The sequence below is a fragment of the Nematolebias whitei genome, chromosome 22, assembly GCF_014905685.2.
Source record: "Nematolebias whitei isolate Nwh7 chromosome 22, NemWhi1, whole genome shotgun sequence".
Taxonomy (NCBI): Eukaryota; Metazoa; Chordata; class Actinopteri; order Cyprinodontiformes; family Rivulidae; genus Nematolebias; species Nematolebias whitei.
Window position 1 is genome coordinate 10,239,187 of NC_056519.1, and position 19,358 is coordinate 10,258,544.

At 37.0% G+C, this 19,358-nt stretch overlaps 1 protein-coding gene across 2 annotated transcripts in view; it reads left to right on the forward strand.

The window, feature by feature from the left end:
* Positions 1 to 19,358, forward strand: part of grm8a (glutamate receptor, metabotropic 8a) — a 327,929-nt gene that overhangs the window by 216,684 nt on the left and 91,887 nt on the right. For both annotated transcript variants that reach the window (XM_037695788.1, XM_037695789.1), the window contains 3 exons: positions 6,485 to 6,620; positions 7,085 to 7,239; positions 13,968 to 14,105. In XM_037695788.1, coding sequence (XP_037551716.1) covers positions 6,485 to 6,620; positions 7,085 to 7,239; positions 13,968 to 14,105 — 429 coding nt within the window. The remainder of the gene's footprint in view (positions 1 to 6,484; positions 6,621 to 7,084; positions 7,240 to 13,967; positions 14,106 to 19,358) is intronic.

Below are 19,358 nucleotides of genomic sequence, written 5' to 3' on the forward strand. Positions count from 1 at the left end.
CAGACTGAGGAAGTCTCTCGGACGAGAGACGAAACGTTTCTACATTTTTTGTTGATTTGCTTTGTTTTGTTTTTTTGAATGTCCAGAGGACCAGATTTAACTTGTTTAGATTTTTCTACCTGGATTATTGAGCATGCATCAGGATTCTTTAAAACATCTTCAGTTGATCCAAAATGCTGCTGCCAGAGTCTTAACTGGAGAGATCAGAGTTGTAGTTGGAAAAGAGATGTATTTGATATTAGCATGGTTCATTGTATGTACCACTATGTAAAACAATGTGAAAGCCATGCAGCTGCAATTTTCACTTTTATTAGTAGTAGTAGTAGCATTAGTACTTGTCGTGTTTAAACACTCCAGAAATCTGTGAGAAACTTTAAAGTGAAAATGAGAAGATAACAGCAACAGACAGAGTGATCCCTGAGTAATCCCTCCCTTTTCTTCCTTTCTGCATTCACGTCTCTGTTGGGTTATAGATGAAATGCTGCTGAGAGAGGAGTGTGTGGGAGGGAAACAGATTGTTAATTAAACGCTGAGACAGCAGTGTTTCATGTCCTCCAAGAAGAGGAATTCAATCTGAAAACAGAATGTCGTTAATTGCCAACTGTAAGGGTTTCATTTGGAGAGGTGTTGAACGCTCTTACCACATTTATCATGGCGACTTGTGCTCTGAATCTTCATTCTGAACGGCAGCAGAAGGGATAACCAGATGTACATGTACAGGGAATAAAATGTTGGACATGTTAGTCATGAATCATGCTTATGGGTTAGACATATCAACAGAACAGACATTTAGAATAAATAAAAAAAATACATGAACAAAAAGTCTTGTGCAAAGATATGTACTCTTTGCAGAGCTGGTTATGGGAATTATATTAGCAGCAGACAGAAAGGTTGATGTATAAGTAAAACCTAAACATCATGTGGTAAATTATTTTGTTACAATTATTAGAAACTGACTAATATTGTGATCCAGTACCGCTTTTAGCTGCAGTAAATGAAGATTTTTTTAATGATTTCACATTAGTGCACCCAGCGTGTGATGTTATGTCATTAGATAATAATAAATGAGTCTGTTTAAACACAATCAGCCTCAGCATGAGCCTTCATCATTTTGCCAGAAGGCGACATTTGCTGCAGTTTGAAAGTAAAAATCGATTCGGGCTTTCTCACTAATTGATTGCTTTAAACATAGTCACTGATTTAGATTTAATCCATTGACCGGGAACATTAACAGCTGACAAGAAGTGTGTTTACTGTTGGGCTCATCCATTCAGGTATCCCATGCACATGTTGCATCTTAGAAAGAGACTTCAGCTCAGAGCAGACCTTTGCATCTAATATTGACTTAAATCAATGTTAGAGTTTATAAATATACTTTATGTCAAGGTTTTTTTTTTCTTCATACCAGCAGCTTTTGTTTTGATTCACCAAGCAACATAGAAACATTATTTATAAACAAACAAGTAATTATTTTCTAATGTTATAATTTTATTTGTTTTTTATTTAAATTATTTATCTGATAAATCTGTCCTTCATTAGAATATTTGAGTGCAAGTTATTTAATTGTTAAATATTTGTGACCTAATGAATATATCCTTACAATGGCAAACGTTTTCATTTAAATTGTACATTTTTTACAATAACTTGCCATATTGTTATTAAAAGCCTAATCATGATGACTCATATTATAGTACTTTGTATGAAACTGTACACGTTTTTTCTCTCTCAGCAGCGTATCTCAGACCTTGCAAGTAAATATCCGTTAAAAATCTTCTCCTGCCATCGAGCTTGGTGCTGTTTGAGTAAGAAAGATAAAGCAATAATATTTTTATCCAACAATTAGTATGTTTTTTTTTTTATTATTATTATTTACACAAGACTAGGGAGACTAGGAACTGGGGATAATGTTTTTTTTTGTTTTTTCTGTAAATGTTGTTCCAAACTGCAAAGAGAGCTGAGAGCCCAAAAAGCTGCATGTGATCCCAGAGACATGTTGACGACCTCGGGACACAGTATGCATTGTTTTGTAGATTCTGTTTATTGCCAATTACAACAGTAGACGTTTCAGACCTAAATGAAAGAATGTGCCCTGAGACGACTTCTGTTGTGATTCGGCGCCACAAACAAACTGAATTTAATTGAATACAACTCTTATGATCAAAAGGTGACCTTCAAATTAATAGTTACTGGAAAAACAAATGAGAAATTCTTTGAGATCAGGAATTCTTCAATGCGTTCTTCCAGTTAGGTATTTATGCCATTAATCAATAAAACATCCATTACAACCCCTGGAAATTTGTAGAATGGATCTACATGTTGTAAAAAATAAATAAATAAATAAATAAAATCAGGTTTATCTTATGAAACAAAAGTTGAAATATTTGCTAAAGTTCTGAACTACAAAGAAACATGTCAATAAGAAACACAAGTACAAAAAAAAAAGTTTCTATACATTCATGGTAATGGCAGCATTATCCTGAGATGTGTTTGGTATTATTTCACTACAAACTGAAGACTCATGGTAAATAATGTAATAAAAAAAGCAATATTAATGATCAGTCAACTTATAAATCCTCCTTCAGGGTTGAGACCTCTCAGAAACAAACAGTTAAGTCTGGAGTGTAGCCCAGTAAAACATTAGTGGAGAGAGTTTAAAACAGCTAATGTTTTCTTTTTAAAATGGTTGAGATTAAACCTTTCTGCCAGAAATAAATAAATAAAAACATCCACAGGAGAGGTCTGCCATGTGTGCTGGATTATTTCCAAATATTTTGAAGGCTGCTGTTGGTGCTAAAGGTGGTTTAATTCAGTGATTTTCAAAGTGGGGGGGCACGGCCTCCTAGGGGGCACCAGGGGGACCACATAAATCTGGAGAGAAGATTTAAAAAAAAAAAAAAAAAAGCAAAAAAAAAAAAAAATAGTAATAATAATAATAATTGTCCACGAAATCTGTCTGTCATTTCCAGATAAACACGCTTGAGAGAGAGAGTTAGATTTCTTTTGTTTTGTTTTTTTGGTCAACAGTTTGTTAAAAAGTTGTTGTTTTTTTCAGTGGGAATATAATATAATATAATATAATAATTAATTGAATATAGTGAATAAACGTTGAAACATTCTAAAAGTTGATGTTTCTTTACATATTTTGTAACGTTTGTGGCTTTGCGAGGGGGGTCTCGGCCAGAAGCTAATGCTGTTTGGTGGGCCATGGGGCCAAGATGGTGTAGAGGCAGGGCAGCAGACTCGGGACCTGAAAGTCCCAGGTTCAATCCCCAGTCATTGCACATCTCGTGGTGTCTCTGAGCAGCACACCTTATCCCCAAAAATGCTCTCCGGGCGCTTTCAATAGCTGCCCACTGCACCACCTGGTGATGGATGGGTTAAATGCAGAGAGCCAATTTTGCCATTGTATGGGAACATACAATGATGATAATCCATAACACATTATTATATTATTATGGCATGGAAACATTTGGGAACCCCTGGTTTAATTAACAAATGCAGAGGCAGAAGAAGACACCAGAGTGGTCTATTGACCAACTAAAAGATATTCAACCAAAGATTTTCCAAACTATTACACAAAATGCATGATCACAAAGCCCCATTGCTCCTTATTTGGTTATCTCTTTGAATTAAAGCATTTTGTGAATGTTTATAGTGAAAATATTTCAAACATGTCTTTAATGTGGAGAAAAGTACAATAAAATTGATGTTGGGAGGAAAAGAAGAAAATGTAATCTACCGTATTTTTCAGACTATAAGGCGCATTTAAAATCCTTTAATTTTCTCAAAAATCGACAGTGAGTCTTATAATCCGGTGCGCCTTATGTATCAATGTTGGTTGTGCTTACAGACCTCAAACCGATTTTATGTGGTACACGGTGCTCAAAAATATGTCAGTGAACTTGTAGTCTGAAAAATACGGTATACCAAAATAAATTTTAGATATAAATTTTACTGAAGATGGGACAGTGTCAAAATGTTCTGTGATAAGTAGTGTTTTGGCTCGAGTGTTTGTGTTTGTGGGATGACGGGGTGTCAGTGCAGCGTTTGTCTCTTTAGTAATTGGCCTTGAGAGTCTTTTAATTTGAGACTAATGAGAATTTGTTTTAGCTGTCGTGCACTCTTGATGTGTGCCTGGGTATGAGAGTGAGCGTACGTTGATTAAAGTTCGTGATATAGTGAAAGCGACAGACTGTACAGATGTTCAATAAATGGGCTGGACCAGGACGAGAGATATCGGTGTCTCTCTACACAAGCATGCACGGAGATAACAATTTAAATAAAATGCAAACACAAAAACCCTGGTTTCATGTTTTTTTTAATGAATTTCTAAATGTCACTTTGATCAGGGCTGAAGACAAAATACAGCTAAGGTAATTACAATTCAAAACTTGAATATGACGTGGATAAAGGCTAAACTGACTGAGAAACCATGAAACTGTGGAAATAATATGAAAAAAAATCCATTTTTATGACTGTGAATTAATTACAGCCGTCACACTCAACAATACAACAGGAGGTGTGCAGAGTCACTGACACATTTCCTGCCTCACTGAGCACAAACATGCTTTAGATCAGTTCTCCCCATGTTTGTTTCCTCTTGAATAAATTCTCTCCCACGCAATCAGAAACAACACCTTCATTCCTCTAAACATATGCTTGAGCTTTTTCTCCTCATCTAATTGTTCCAATCTTTTCACCTAAACCTTTCTCTCCCCCACCCTTCTTTGTTGTGATGTTTTTTTTAATCAGAAAACCCATCCATCCATCCATCCATCCATGCCATGGATATCCGTCCACTTTTACCCACTTCTTCATTTTCGGGTCACGGGGGTTACTGGTGCCCATATCCAGCAGTGACTGTGCAAGAGGAGGGGTACACCCTGGACAGGTCTCCAGTCCATCACATGGACACACAGAGACAAACAAACATTCACGCTGTCACTCACACCTTGGGACAATTTAGATTTAATTTTTAACATGCATGTTTTTTGTCTGTGGGAGGAAACCAGATTACAGTAGTCCCTCGTTTATCGCGGGGGATCCGTAACCCGAAGCGTAACAAACCGTAAGTAGTAGTTTATTTTAGTGTATAATAAGACGTTTTAAACCCTTGCCACACTGGCAATATTCTAAACAATGTTTCTATACTTTAAACACTCTAAAAGATCACAGAATGTCATGATTTCAGCTCCCTGTCTCCTCTCAGCCACGGCTGCACTTTGCGCTCTTGACCACGCCCACTTGTCCGCAGCAGAACGGAGATCACAGAGGAGGGAGGAGGCGCTGCAGGAGCAGGTTTCTCCTACAGTGTGGGCTGCTCAAAAGTGCAGGAGGTGCTAAATAATTCAAAATAATTTATTTTAAATAAAAATTCCTGGCTGATCGATCATGCGGCTCATCCATCAATCAGCCAGTTGTGTGTCATGTCCAATCTTATTTTGAAAAACCGCGATAGAACGAGTCCGCGAAAAACGAACTGTGAAGTAGCGAGGGACTACTGTAGTGTACCCCGAGAAAACCCGCATATGCACGGATTGAACATGCAAACCCCACCCAAATGGGCTCCCGGCCAGGATTTGATCCAGCGACCTTCTCGCTGAAAAGGAACAGCTCTTCCAACTGAGCCACTATGCTGCCAATTAGAAAACCCACTAGATGAAATACTTACAAATGTATACCCATGCTGTTATCTCATGATTTTATCTTATTAGCTTGTGACCACAAAGCTTGTTTTCATGAAATATTGAGTTAATCCATTGAATTATTTAAATCTATAAAATCTGAAAATTACTTCAAACCCATCGACAGCAGGTGGAACTTCATCAAACAGGACACATACTGGTGACTGAGTTGTGGTTGAAATTCCAAGAACCATCCATCACTGATCAATACTGATGTCTCCAAGTGTCCTGACAGCAAACTGCATGATGAAATTGGATGTAATACAGGAACCACTTATTTTGGCACTGTGATCATCTTAACTTGAGAAAATGAACTTCTTTTTTATGCAGCATGTCTTCTTGAGAAAATGAGTCTTGTTTTTCTGAGGTAAAACTTGGTAACCTTAATCAATCAATCAGCTTGTGATCTTAAAAAAAAAAAACAGAAGTTATGGCAGTTATTGTCTTCTGTACTGTCTCGCCATTTATTTATGTTTTACTATGTTGGTAATAGACACGACTCTGATGTGGCATTTACTGCCTCTTATATTTTGGCACTCAGTCCAGCATTTCTTAGAATTTTCTTGAATTTTCTACCTTTTGCTTCTCCTGCCATGCTTTCTTTCCATTTGTATGGCTTTAAGAAGCAGCAGAGCCTTAATCAGAGGTCTCCACACTGTGGGCTTTCAACCAGGTTTAGAACCCCGTGGTATGAAATGAGTATATGCTGAATCAATGACCAAAGCCGAGTGAGTGCAGAATGAAAAGTGCAAATCGGTCGCTGTAAAATAAAAAGCGCTTTCTGTGTTTTTTTGTTGCAGGTGGTGTGTGTATAGCTCAGTCCTTGAAGATCCCCAGGGAGCCCAGGCTAGGGGAGTTCGACAAAATCATCAGGCGCCTGCTGGAGACCTCCAACGCCAGGGCCATCATCATGTTTGCTAATGAAGACGACATTCGGTTTGTGCTGGTCTCAATTAACTCATTTTTTTCTAAATATTCCAACTACTTAGAGTACTTCATTAAGTAGCTTTTACTTTGCCATTTTCTTGCTAATTTTACAGTAGAAACTTGGACACTTACTTGCCCTATTTTATTCGCTGTAGGGCTGATATTGTGACAGGAGTTGAAATTGCAGAGGAAAGACTGTAATTATATATACTTATGCAAATCATGTTCTTACAGCTTTGACATTATGTGGTCAAAATAGTAGAGTAGAGCTTTCACTTTACTTGGAAAGCGATGGATTAAAACATGTGGTAGAATGTCATCAACTGTTACATTCAGAAAGTACAGACAGCCATTTTCTTTTATTTTCTCTTGAAAGACACATTAACAGCATCAATCGCTAAATACTCAGCCACGCTTTTGCTTTTTTGCTCCTAGCCTTCCTCAAAGTTCTCATTGTCATCCCTCTAAAACAGACGTGTTCTTGACGCGGCCAAAACAAACAACCAGACAGGCCACTTCCTGTGGGTGGGGTCAGACAGCTGGGGGTCCAAGATCGTGCCGGTGATTGGCCAAGAGAAAGTGGCCGAAGGGGCCATAACGATTCTTCCCAAACGAGCATCTGTGGATGGTAAGAACGTGTTTAAATGTCATCACAGATCCAACTCATGTACAGTTGAAGAAAGTGAGATGCTATGACAATGTGCTGTCATGCCAAATGTCACACAACTCTTGTAAATATTCATCTGCTCACACAGGCTCATGTTTGTGCTGCTGTTGTTCGGCGTATTGTTTTTGGACTATTAGTGTTTAGTGTATTCTTAGGTGAGCGTATCTCTTAGCTCTTATCTTAGATCTTATTACTCTAGTTCTTTACATTTTATACTTTTGTTGGATGTAACTGGGACCTTGTGTACACAATTTCGTTCCACCACATGTACCACATGCGGTGCACCTTGACCTTGAAAAAATTTCTTGTTGCATATTTTAGCAACAGATCTGTCAAGCTTTAAATGTTCATTTATTAACAGTGAGCCACAGATGTAGATTTAATGTTAAAACTGTAGATTTTTGCTCACTTATTCCAGTTGTGTGTTTAAAATTAGCTTAATCTACACTTTTTTTTTGCATTTAAAGGTTACATCATCTATCACAGTCTAAAAAAATAGCTTGTTTATTTTTATTTTTTATTTTATTTAAAATAATATTTTTAAAAATGCCCAAAAGTGAAGAAACGTACATCACGTCAAAAACGAAACTAAAACAGTGGGGGTCCCACCCCGCACCACCACCAGCTGTGGTGCGCATTAAGTTTAGTTTTAGAGATTAATATGTTTATAGATTTTTTTATAGGTTTAGAGATTAATATTTTTTGCTTTTTGTTTGTGAAACAAGGTCAGAGGAAGCTGGTTCTGGCTCCGTCATTGGGCCCTGTGTTACACCATATTCTGTGACCTGCAACAGTGCAGCACCGCCCCCTACGGTCACAAAATATGGTGTAACACCAGTTCGCAACGAGTTCCAAACAGTCAGGAAGTTGTTTAATTTTCTGTTTCCTTACGGTAGTTGAACCAGAAGATTCATCTTTAGTGAAATATTTCCAGACTATTGATGCATTTCTACCTGTTTGTCAAGACTGGGTCTGCTCTGCTCCATCCGTCTGCTTGGAGGAATCCATTTTGTAACCCGCGCCCAGTGCAGATCCCGTGACGCGTGACGCAATGACGTAATGGTGGCGTAATGACGTCACCACGAATACTCGACATGAAATTTAAAAAACTCAATAGATGTCCTAGGAATCGATGTGTAGATTACTCGAGTAGTCTGTTTAAAGCCCTAATTTATAGTAGTTTAGTTATAATCAGTGCAGCTGACAGCTGGACTTCATTGTCCATAGTTTTTAAATGCATTGTCTTTGAGTGCAAATAAACATCAGCAAATGATGAGATGTTGGATTTTAAATGCTCCTCTTCACTCGTGTACCGTCTAAGTCTGTGCCATGAAGAAAGTGTAGTTAAGACGAGGAGTAACTTTTTCATTTGTTTATTGTATACCTCCTCATAAGAAGTCTCCTTTAATCAAAGCCAAAACGACATCTTATTCTTCTGCTCTACTTGAATTATTGATGATCAACTTTTCTGCTTGTTGGATTTCACTTCTCCTGCTAGAGAGATATTTTTTATTAAAACTAACTTAAATTTCTGTAGCAAATCATTTGAGCATTTATCAGATACATTTTTCTCTTCTAGTCTGAGATTTTATCGTACAGATTTAGCACCTAGGTGCACCATTTGATGAAAAACTTTAACTAATGACACTTTTTTTTCCAACTAGTTGAAGCAGAATCTGTACTTGTCAAACTGGTTGCTCAACAGTCCTTACTAATAGACTTTTTATAAGGCTCCCCTTATAGATGGCTAATAAATAGGTTGTAGCTACTTTATTTATTCCTCTATAAACACTTTATAAATCATTAACTGATTATTATGCATTAATTAAGGGTGACAGAGAGACAAAACTGACCAGTTTCTTGCCAAATAGTGAGCCAAATCTGTTCACCTATATATTTCATCTAGAAATGTTATATAAAACATTTCAGACCAAGTTACTACCTTGTAAGCACAATAAGCATTTGTAAACCTATTTTGTTAGCATATAATATTGTACTTTATCACTGCGTTACAAGTATCTACAACTAATATTTTATCTTAAAAAATAGGTGTACAAATGCTTATTGTGCTTACAAGGTAGTAACTTAGTCTGAAATGTTTAATATAACAAATCTAGATTAAATATATAGGTGGCAGATTTGGCAAGAAACTGGTCAGTTTTGTCTCTGTCACCCTTAATTAATGCATAATAAGCAATTATTAATGATTTATAAAGTGTTTATAGATGAATTAATAACATATCTATAAACTATTTATTAGCCATCTATAAGGGGAGCCTTATTTCAAAGTGGTACCTCAATTTCTACCTGTAGAACTATTGGTGACTGTCAAATGTGTGCACTAAATACTTCACCTACAGTTATCCTGATTCATGCTCAATAGAAAAATTGAACAAAGTTAAATTTGGTCCTCTGAACGGTTTCTGGATCTGGTTGACCCACTTTGAGAAGGTGCTATTTATAAGACTGAGTTGGTTGCGGCTCCTCAGACTGATGAAGTCTTTTGGATGAAAGACAAAATGTTTCAACAAAAATAAACCGTCCAGAGGACCCAACTTAACTTTGTTAAATTAGCCTTCAGTTCTAACTTGTGAGCCAGTTTAAAAACAGGAAAAGAAACAAATGTAACACTAATGAGGCAATCAGAAATATGATGCATTTGCTTTTATTTCTAAACAGAAATGCAAACAAAGTTGGGAAATTAAAACAAATTTTAAAAGTGTCTGTTATCTCATTTTAAGGCTATTAAATATTGAAAATTTCAATGGTTTTGACACTTTATATCATTGTGGTATTCCTTAAAACCACTTATCAGCCCATTATCTCTAAAGGCTTAGTACTGCTACTAGTAAACTGAAAATGTTCACTGGTAAAAGTACTTGCTCTTCATACTAATTAGAAGATGAGAAAGAAAAGTCAACTGACAGTGTTTGAGACTGAAAAGATAATTAAGGAAGAAGGTCATTTTGTCCTTCTGCAGTTTAAATGTTGCATACATCTATAGTATAGTCAGAAAAAAGTCTGCGTTCAATTTATTGAAGCGGAGGAAGAGGTAAGCAGCTGAAAGGGTGTGGGTCTGACATCAAAAATATCACATAAATGTTCAAACAGCTTGCCATACTGATCAGTGTTGGTTTCAAACCTCAGCCATAATGTTGAAACTCCCACATTTTCTTTTGTTCATCTTTGTATTGTCCTTCAGGCTGAAACATAATATTTATCCAGTTAGAGGTGTACATTACAAAACACTGCTGATCTAAATTACTTTGACTTCCAAGAGTTGCTGGCTCTGTAATTTGTTCACTTATCTCTAACTAAAGCGAGTGCTGTGCCGGGCACATCATTTGGCACAGCAGTGAGCAAACACATCGATGCTCCGCGCTGATTCAGTCAAAAGAAACAAACTTTCTCGGTTCTCTGTTTAAACCTTTTAGGCAGTTTTCAACCCCACCGTTGACTCTTGTTTGTGCCATTTCCACTCCCATTTCTCTTGAGTCTCACTATTTTGGCTCATATGTAAGTTTGTGAACATCACATCTGCTAGCATAGTGGGAGGCTGATCCCACCTGACATGTACTTCCTGTCGAGTTCCACATAGAGTAAACACATACAGTAGTCTATCAGTAATGCTGCCTACACACAGAACCCGCATCCATGACAGCAGACAAGATCAATCAGGGCAGCTCTTGTCAGCTTTTACAGTGACTCACACATGGCACATGGTGTCAAAGTCAGTCTGAAATGTTCTCACTCCATAAAATGTATCCACTTAACTCTAAAGCCATGACTCTCAAACTGTGGTACAAGTACCACCAGTGGTGCCCAAGATCCCTGTAGTGGTACTTAAAATACATTTTGTGATTAACTATATACAAGTTCAGTAACAAGCTAATTAACTACCCTAAACTAAACTGCAATGGAAAGCTAAAAAGTAGAATTTGCCAAAAATGTGAGTGACAAATTATGATATTAGCTACAAATAGAAACTAATTCTCATCTCTCATCTCTCTTGTAAATGAGTCCTCGAGGCTCAATGGGATTTTCCTATCTAAATAAAGGTTGAATGAATAATTAAAACTAGAATAGAGAATATTTTGAAAACCTCTGTGTCAACTGGAGCTGACAATGCCTAACTGATACGTTAGTTGCACCAGTAGTTTTTATAGGACCTACTGGCAATGAAAAGTGCAAAACGGCAAAAAATATGATTCAAGTTATCTAAAATTTGTATTAATATGTTGTGGGACAAAACAAGATCCAAGGCCAGAGTATGGTGCTGTTCTCAGCAATAATTTTTCTACTTCTTCTTTTGGCTTGTCCCTCTTCAGGGCTCACCACAGCAAGTCATCCTCCTCCATCTTACACTGTCCTCTGCATCCTCTGTCCTCACTCCATCTACCTCCATGTCCTCTCTAACTGCATCCATATAATCTCCTCTTTGTCTTTTTCCTGGCAGTTGCATATCTAACATTTTTCTACCAATATACCCACTGTCCCTCCTCTGGACATGTCCAAACCTTCTCAGTCTGACCTCTCTAACTTTATCTCCCAGTTGTTTAACCTGATGATCTAATCCCTAATCTTATCCATCCTTGTCACTCCTAAGGAGAACCTCAACATCTTCATTTCTGCTACTTCCAGTTCTTTCTCCTGTCTTTTTGTCAGTACCACTGTCTCCAGACCATACAACAGCTGGTCTCACCACTGTCTTGTAAACTTTTTCTTTGACCTTTGCTGACACCCTTTTGTCACAAATCACTCCTGAAACTTTTCTCCATCCACTCCATCCTGTCTGGACTCTCTTTTTCACCTCTTTACTACACTCCCCATTTTCTTGGACAGTGGACCCCAAGTACTTGAAGTCCTGCACCTTTGTGACCTCTGCTCCTTGTAGCCTCACTGTTCCACCAGCCTGGCCTCCCTTTCATTCACACATGTACTCTGTCTTACTACGGTTGACTTTCATTACTTTTCTTTCAAGTGCATACCTCCACCTCTCTAAGTTTTCTTCCACCTGTTCCCTGTTCTCATCACAGATCACAGTATCATCTTCAAACATCATAGTCCATGGGGATTCCTGCCTGACCTCATCTGTTAGTCGGTCCATGACCAGAGCAAACAAGAAGAGGCTCAGAGCCGATCCTTGATGCACTCCTACCAATTGTTCTCCGTAATAATGCCATCACTTTTTTTTAACCACAACCTTCAACAAATGGATCCCCCTGAATCAGTGCAATAACAGAAACTTTTTGGAGTATATTATCACAAAGCACATTGTGACACCTGCCAACCAGAAACCCATCTCCGTTATTTATCCTGAGTATTAAAATCTGAAGATTGTTAAAGTAATTATATTAATTTAACAATCAAGGTGTTTTTAGATTTGTTCTTTGAATTTTTGGACATATCTCAAGTAGTTGATGATGATTTAATTAAGCATTTCTGCAATTACCACTAAATGTACAGTAATAAAACCAGAGAATACCCAGAAGAGGATGATTAGGTCTTGGTGTGTGTACATTAGCACCTTGTATTTGTTAAAGGGATATGGTTAAAATAAAGAAGTAACTGTGCTTTTTTTTTAGGTTGCATTCAGACATTTAGATGGAATATGAGGTGGCTGTGGCTGAGTGGTTAGAGCCGTTGCGTTGTCCTCCAGTTCAAGAGTTGGGGATTTGATTCCACCAGCAGTCACATGCTGAAGTGTCCCTTGGCAAGACACTGAACCTCTTATTGCCTCCGATGTGTGTCCCATCAGTGTACGAATGTGATAAAGCACTGATTATTCTTTGTAACAATATAGTAGAGTGCTGTATGAATGGGTAAATGAGGGCACAGATTGTAGTGGAAAGCGCTTTGTGTCTTAAGATAGAAAGGTGCTATATAAGTACAGTCCATTTATTCAGCTTGCTTGTTTTTGTCATATTTGTTTTGAAACATTTTGGTACAGGTTTAACAATCGGTAGCAGTGAAAGTATTAGTTTTGTTTTCCAACTTGAAAGATTGTTTTGCTGATTTCTAATGTTAGTCATAATGGTGGTGCGTGGAGAGCTCTGTAAAGTGGTACTCATCAAGCAGTACTCAAGTTTGAAAACCACTGCTCTAAAGTTTGTTACTTTGGAAAATTTGTCTAAATCATCCTTTACATTTTTTGTTTAGACTTGAAGTTCTTAAAAGAAGAATCTTTTAAAAGCAGCTTTTTTCAGTTTAACTGCTGCATTTTCTTGGTCTCCTATTACTTGCATCATCTCATTCTGCAAGTTCCATTTCTGTGACTTAAGAAATGTTTTCATCCCCGTTTCTCACTTTTCAGATAATTTATTAAACAAGTGGTCAAGCTGTAGTGCTTAAAATGTTTCTCCTTGCTCTCATTCTAGTAATACGCTGAACAAAAATGGCTTTTCAACAATACAGAGGTTATTTATATTCCACTTCTTTCAATGACAGAATATGTTACACTGCTGTGAACATGGATATTATTTTTTTTTCCCAGTTGAGTCTCAGCGGAATTAAAGTTCTTAAACCCTGAGGCACCAGAGCCCTCCTCACACTGCACTGTTAAAAGATCTCAGTGTTGAATTCATGTCTTTTAGTCAGACAGATGCGTGTTACGGTACCAGAGGCGTATTTTGTACAGTATTAAACCCCCGTCTCACCCTCTGCTCTTCCTCTTTCTGTCTTTTATGCAGCCTTTGACCGGTATTTTCGTAGTCGCTCACTGTCCAACAACAGAAGAAATGTTTGGTTTGCTGAATTCTGGGAGGAAAACTTCAAGTGTAGGCTCGGGATGCATGGAAGACAGCCTGGCATTCTAAAAAAGTGCACAGGTAAGACTAAGCACTTCCTCCATGAAATACCTACCCATGATCAGTTTAACATTTGGAGGCAAAAACCTGAATTCACATTATTGATATTATGGAAAAAGTCATCATTAGTAGCATTTTTTCAAAAACAAAACATGCTAACTATAAACCAAATGTTGATTTCATCTCGACTTGTCATCAGTGACAATGTCAATTTGTTTTCACCTTTTACCTTCCTAGAAGTTTGGGAATTTGCTTCCAACGCTTGGGCTTATTTCATTCTTACATAACATATTTTGTAAATTATTTACTGGTTTGATAAAAGCCAATCATGTTTTGTTCTTGTGTAAAATAAAGGTGGACCTTCGAAGCTTCACACATTTATCTGAAATTAATTCACCCTAAACGCAACGTGAACTCATTGTTTCTCCTAACTCTTTATTTCTTTTCTTTCTTTATTTTGTTCTTTCTTTCTTTCTGAATTTCTGACTTTCTGTCTGTCTTTCGTTCTTTCTTTCTTTCTTTCTTTCTTTCTTTTTAATAGCATGTACTGCAGTTTTACTTAGAAGAGAGTGGAAAATTAATTTTTGTGTACTTAGAACCTAAAAAGTAAGTCTTTTTTGTTTAAGCTCATATGTTCATACAGAATGTGTGTATTTTTTCTTAAGAATTGGTATAATGTAAAGTTAGTTATTTGCACTGGCTTTATGTGATAAGTTCATCCACAGCTACATTTTCAATATGCTGGGTGCAACTAAAATCAAAACTATGTACTGCGACCAATCCATATGTCTGCAGCCATTTCTTTGACTGTGTTTTGTCTCTTTGAACAACATCTTTGTAGGTTTGTGCATTTTTTCATAGATGTCAATTACTATCAAAGTGTTGTATCCAGAGCTGATTTATTGGCACTGCTACATGATTTATTGGTGTGTCCCCTGCAGGTAAAGTGCTAGTTGATTGAGTTTACATGTTCATATGCGTGCCACACGGAGTATTCCCTGTCTGATGGCTGCATCAGTTCACATAATTAGGTTTGTAGGGTCTGTGACTCCCATCAACCGTCTCGTACTTAGCCATGGCATCTGTGCATGTTTATGTGTAGAGGATCCATTACTTGTGCGATAAAGTCCATTAATTCCAACTACTCTGTTGACCTCCTTTTCATCAGCCCAGAAGCCAATGAGCAGCCAGTTGATCAAGGTCGCCATGGTGACACTACTGATGGAAACGTACAAATGGCTGTGATTATTACATGTAACAGTGGGGATGGAGACCAAAAAGCAAAACAAACAAAAAAGAGGTTATGATAGTACAAGAAGTACAATACACTGAACACTAAGAGACATACAATATAAAGTAAACATACATTGACAATACAAATATCCTTAGTACTGGTGGTATTTAAAAATACAAGTATATTATCATGTAATACAAGACCATTCCTTTCAATCATCTTTTCATGTTTCAATAGTAAAATTTACAGAAATTATTAAACCAGATGTTTAATGCATAACTGTCTACAAACCGGATTCCAGAAAAGTTGGGACACTAAACAAATTGTGAATAAAAACTGAATACAATGATGTGGAGGTTCCAACATCTAATATTTTATTCAGAATAGAACACAAATCACAGATCAAAAGTTTAAACGGAGAGAATGTATCATTTTAAGGAAAAAATCTGTTGTTTCCAAATTTCATGGCATCAACAAATCCTAAAAAAAGTTGGGACAAGTATCAATAAGTGGCTGGAAAAAGGAAATGGTGCATATAACGAACAGCTGGAAGACCAATTAACACTAATTGTGTCAATTGACAACATGATTGGGTATAAAAAGAGCTTCTCAGAGTGTCAGTGTCTCTCAGAAGCCAAGATGGTAAGAGGATCACCAATTCCACCATTGTTGCGCAGAAAGATAGTGCAGCAATACCAGAATGGTGTTACCCAGCGTAAAATAGCAAAGACGTTTAAGTTATCATCAACCGTGCATAACATCATCAAAAGATTCAGAGAATCTGGAACAATCGCTGTGTGTAAGGGTCAAGGCTGTAAAACTCTACTGGATGCTCGTGATCTCCGGGCCCTTAAACGTCACTGCACCTCAAACAGGAATGCCACTGTCAAGGAAATAACAGAATGGGCTCAGGAATACTTCCAGAAAGTATTGTCAGTGAACACAATCCACCGTGCCATCAGCCGTTGCCAGCTGAAACTCTACAGTGCAAAGAGGAAGCCATTTCTAAGCAAGTTTCACAAGCTCAGATGTTTGCACTGGGCCAGGGGTCATTTAAAATGGAGTGTGACAAAATGGAAGACTGTTGTGTGGTCAGATGAGTCACGATTTGAAGTTCTTTATGGAACATTGGGACGCCATGTCATCCGGACCAGAGAGGACAAGGATAGCCCAAGTTGTTATCAACGCTCCGTTCAGAAGCCTGCATCACTGATGGTATGGGGTTGCATGAGCGCTTGTGGCATGGGCAGCTTGCATGTCTGGAAAGGCACCATTAATGCAGAGAACTATGTTCAGGTTCTAGAACAACATATGCTCCCATCTAGACGTCATCTCTTTCAGGGAAGACCCTGCATTTTTCAACACGATAATGCCAGACCACATTCTGCAGCAATCATAACATCATGGCTATGTAGGAGAAGGATCCGGGTACTGAAATGGCCAGCCTGCAGTCCAGATCTTTTACCTATAGAGAACATTTGGCGCATCATAAAGAGGAAGGTGCGACAAAGAAGGCCCAAGACGATTGAACAGTTAGAGGCCTGTATGAGACATGAATGGGAGAGCATTCCTATTTCTAAACTTGAGAAACTGGTCTCCTCTGTCCCCAGACATCTGTTGAGTGTTGTAAGAAGAAGGGGGGATGCCACACAGTGGTAAAAATGGACTTGTCCCAACTTTTTGGGGATTTGTTGACGCCATGAAATTTGGAAACAATAGATTTTTCCCTTAAAATGATACATTCTCTCCGTTTAAACTTTTGATCTGTGATTTGTGTTCTATTCTGAATAAAATATTAGATGTTGGCATCTCCACATCATTGCATTCAGTTTTTATTCACAACTTGTTTAGTGTCCCAACTTTTTTGGAATCCGGTTTGTAGGTTTATGTACAATGTTACATCTTATCCACGTACTAGTACAAGATAGACACTTTGCATACTGATGGTCAAAGCTCCTGGTTCATCAACTTTTTATTACCTGAAAAATATTAGTGTAGTTTACATTTTTCCTCAATGTGTTGATAACAATTATGGCGTCAGAACAAACTACGTGCAAAAGAGAAGGTCAAAATATTACTTCTCAAAATCTTGAGTGTTTCTGTATCAAAGTCAATATTTGTATTAGTTGCCACCAGAAGACAAAGGTGGGCGATAATGTTTTTGCTAGTATGTGTGTTTGTGAGCAAAATACCTGATGAGCTAGGAATTTGTATGAAATGTGCAGAAAGTAATCATTTGTTGTACGTCCACAACTGAGTAACTTGTGTTGTCGTTTAAACACCAAATGGTTATAATTCAGTTAATTGCACGATCATGGAGATAAAACCTGTTGTGTAGTATGTGAGACAGATCCCCAGGACATCTACTACACACTGTCTTTGTGTGCATTTTTCCACCAGTGCACCTGTAAAAAGCATTAGCAGTGACAGGAGATGTTAGCCTCAGGTAAACAGAAAGACAATAAAAGTGTGAAGAAAAGAAGCAGCCATGTTGTTACACTGTTGTCACTTTGTGTGGGTTGTGCCTTGTCATTCTCAGAACATCATCTATGTTTCACAGCATTGTTGTTACATAAACGTCCTCGCAGCTTTCGCACATAGAATGCAAATTTGTTTAGATTGTTTGCGGTTTGATTTTTTATTTTATTTTTCATTGTCAAATTTAATATATTTGACATGTTCCTATAAAAGTCCCTTTTCTACAAGTGATGTAATATGCATTAGGTCATTTATGATGCCAGGTAGACCAATTTGCAAAGCAATTTGTAATAATGTATATTTCATAAAGCAATGTACATGATAGTTCAGCCAGCTTGTGCATGTAGGATGGGTTTAATGGTTCCTGAAACACATTCAGAAATCCACTAAAAGTGCAAAGAACACAATGCAAGTAAAAAATAGTGAGTAGCATATAAATTGTTTACAACTTTTGATTGGAAATAACTTTTGCCTCTGTGGAAATATTTTCAATTTCTACTGTGCTCTTATTTTTTTAGAAGTGCACAACAGTTCTCCTAATTCTGTCTTGTGACTAAAGTTTTGACCTGATGTGCTTAAATTTTATGAAAAACTATAAATTTATATTAAAAAAATGTTGTTTCGATTAAATTTTATTAACTTATTTATATAACCCTAATTTACAGCAAAATTACCATCATCAAAAGTCATAAAATGATCCATTTTAGATCCAGATTCAAATACAGTTAATCAATTAATTCCTAATTTATTATAACCCAATCATTGTCAGTATATATTATGAAATGCCAATTGGTAAAAGTGATCTATTTAGGGAAGCCAGCAGATTGTGTTGAAATTTCCCTTTTTGTCACAATCCTCCATCCTTTGCAGGAAGGAGGTGTAAATGCATAATGTTTATTATAAGATGGAGCGTGAATGTTGAGAGTTTTGTATCCTGTGAGAAGCAACAGTTTGAAAGAAAAAACAAGAAGCATTTTTAATATTAAAAAAAAAGTTTTGAATTTGGCAACATGAGTGCATTACAACATATGTTCCAAGTGTAAAATTAATTTTAAAATACATATTTTGTTCATATGCGCTTGATGCAATTAGCACAAACATAAAGCAGCTATTATTATTTATTTATTCATTTATTTATTTTTATCTGGATTGTGCTCCTGCTCTATTTTCAAAGCAACTTTACAGGAAACTTCACAGTAGTGGTTCAAAATGGAGTGGATCACTGCTCTGCTCATAGATGCTGTTATGGTGTTAGTCTTGGTCTGACCCATTTAAATGTATTAGCTTAGCATAGCTTCAGCTTGTTCAAGTTCAAATATCATTGTCATTCGCATCACATGCGGTACATGAGGTGGAATGAAATTGTGTACTCAAGGTCCCAGTTACACACAAAAAGAGCAAAAATAGAAAGTGTAAAAAGAAACAGTATATAAGGATCTAAGATATATGCTAAACGAACGCTAAACAATACGATAAAAGATCTAAGATATACGCTAAACGAACGCTAAACAAACACTAAAAGATCTAAGATATACGCTAAACGAATGCTAAACGAATGCTAA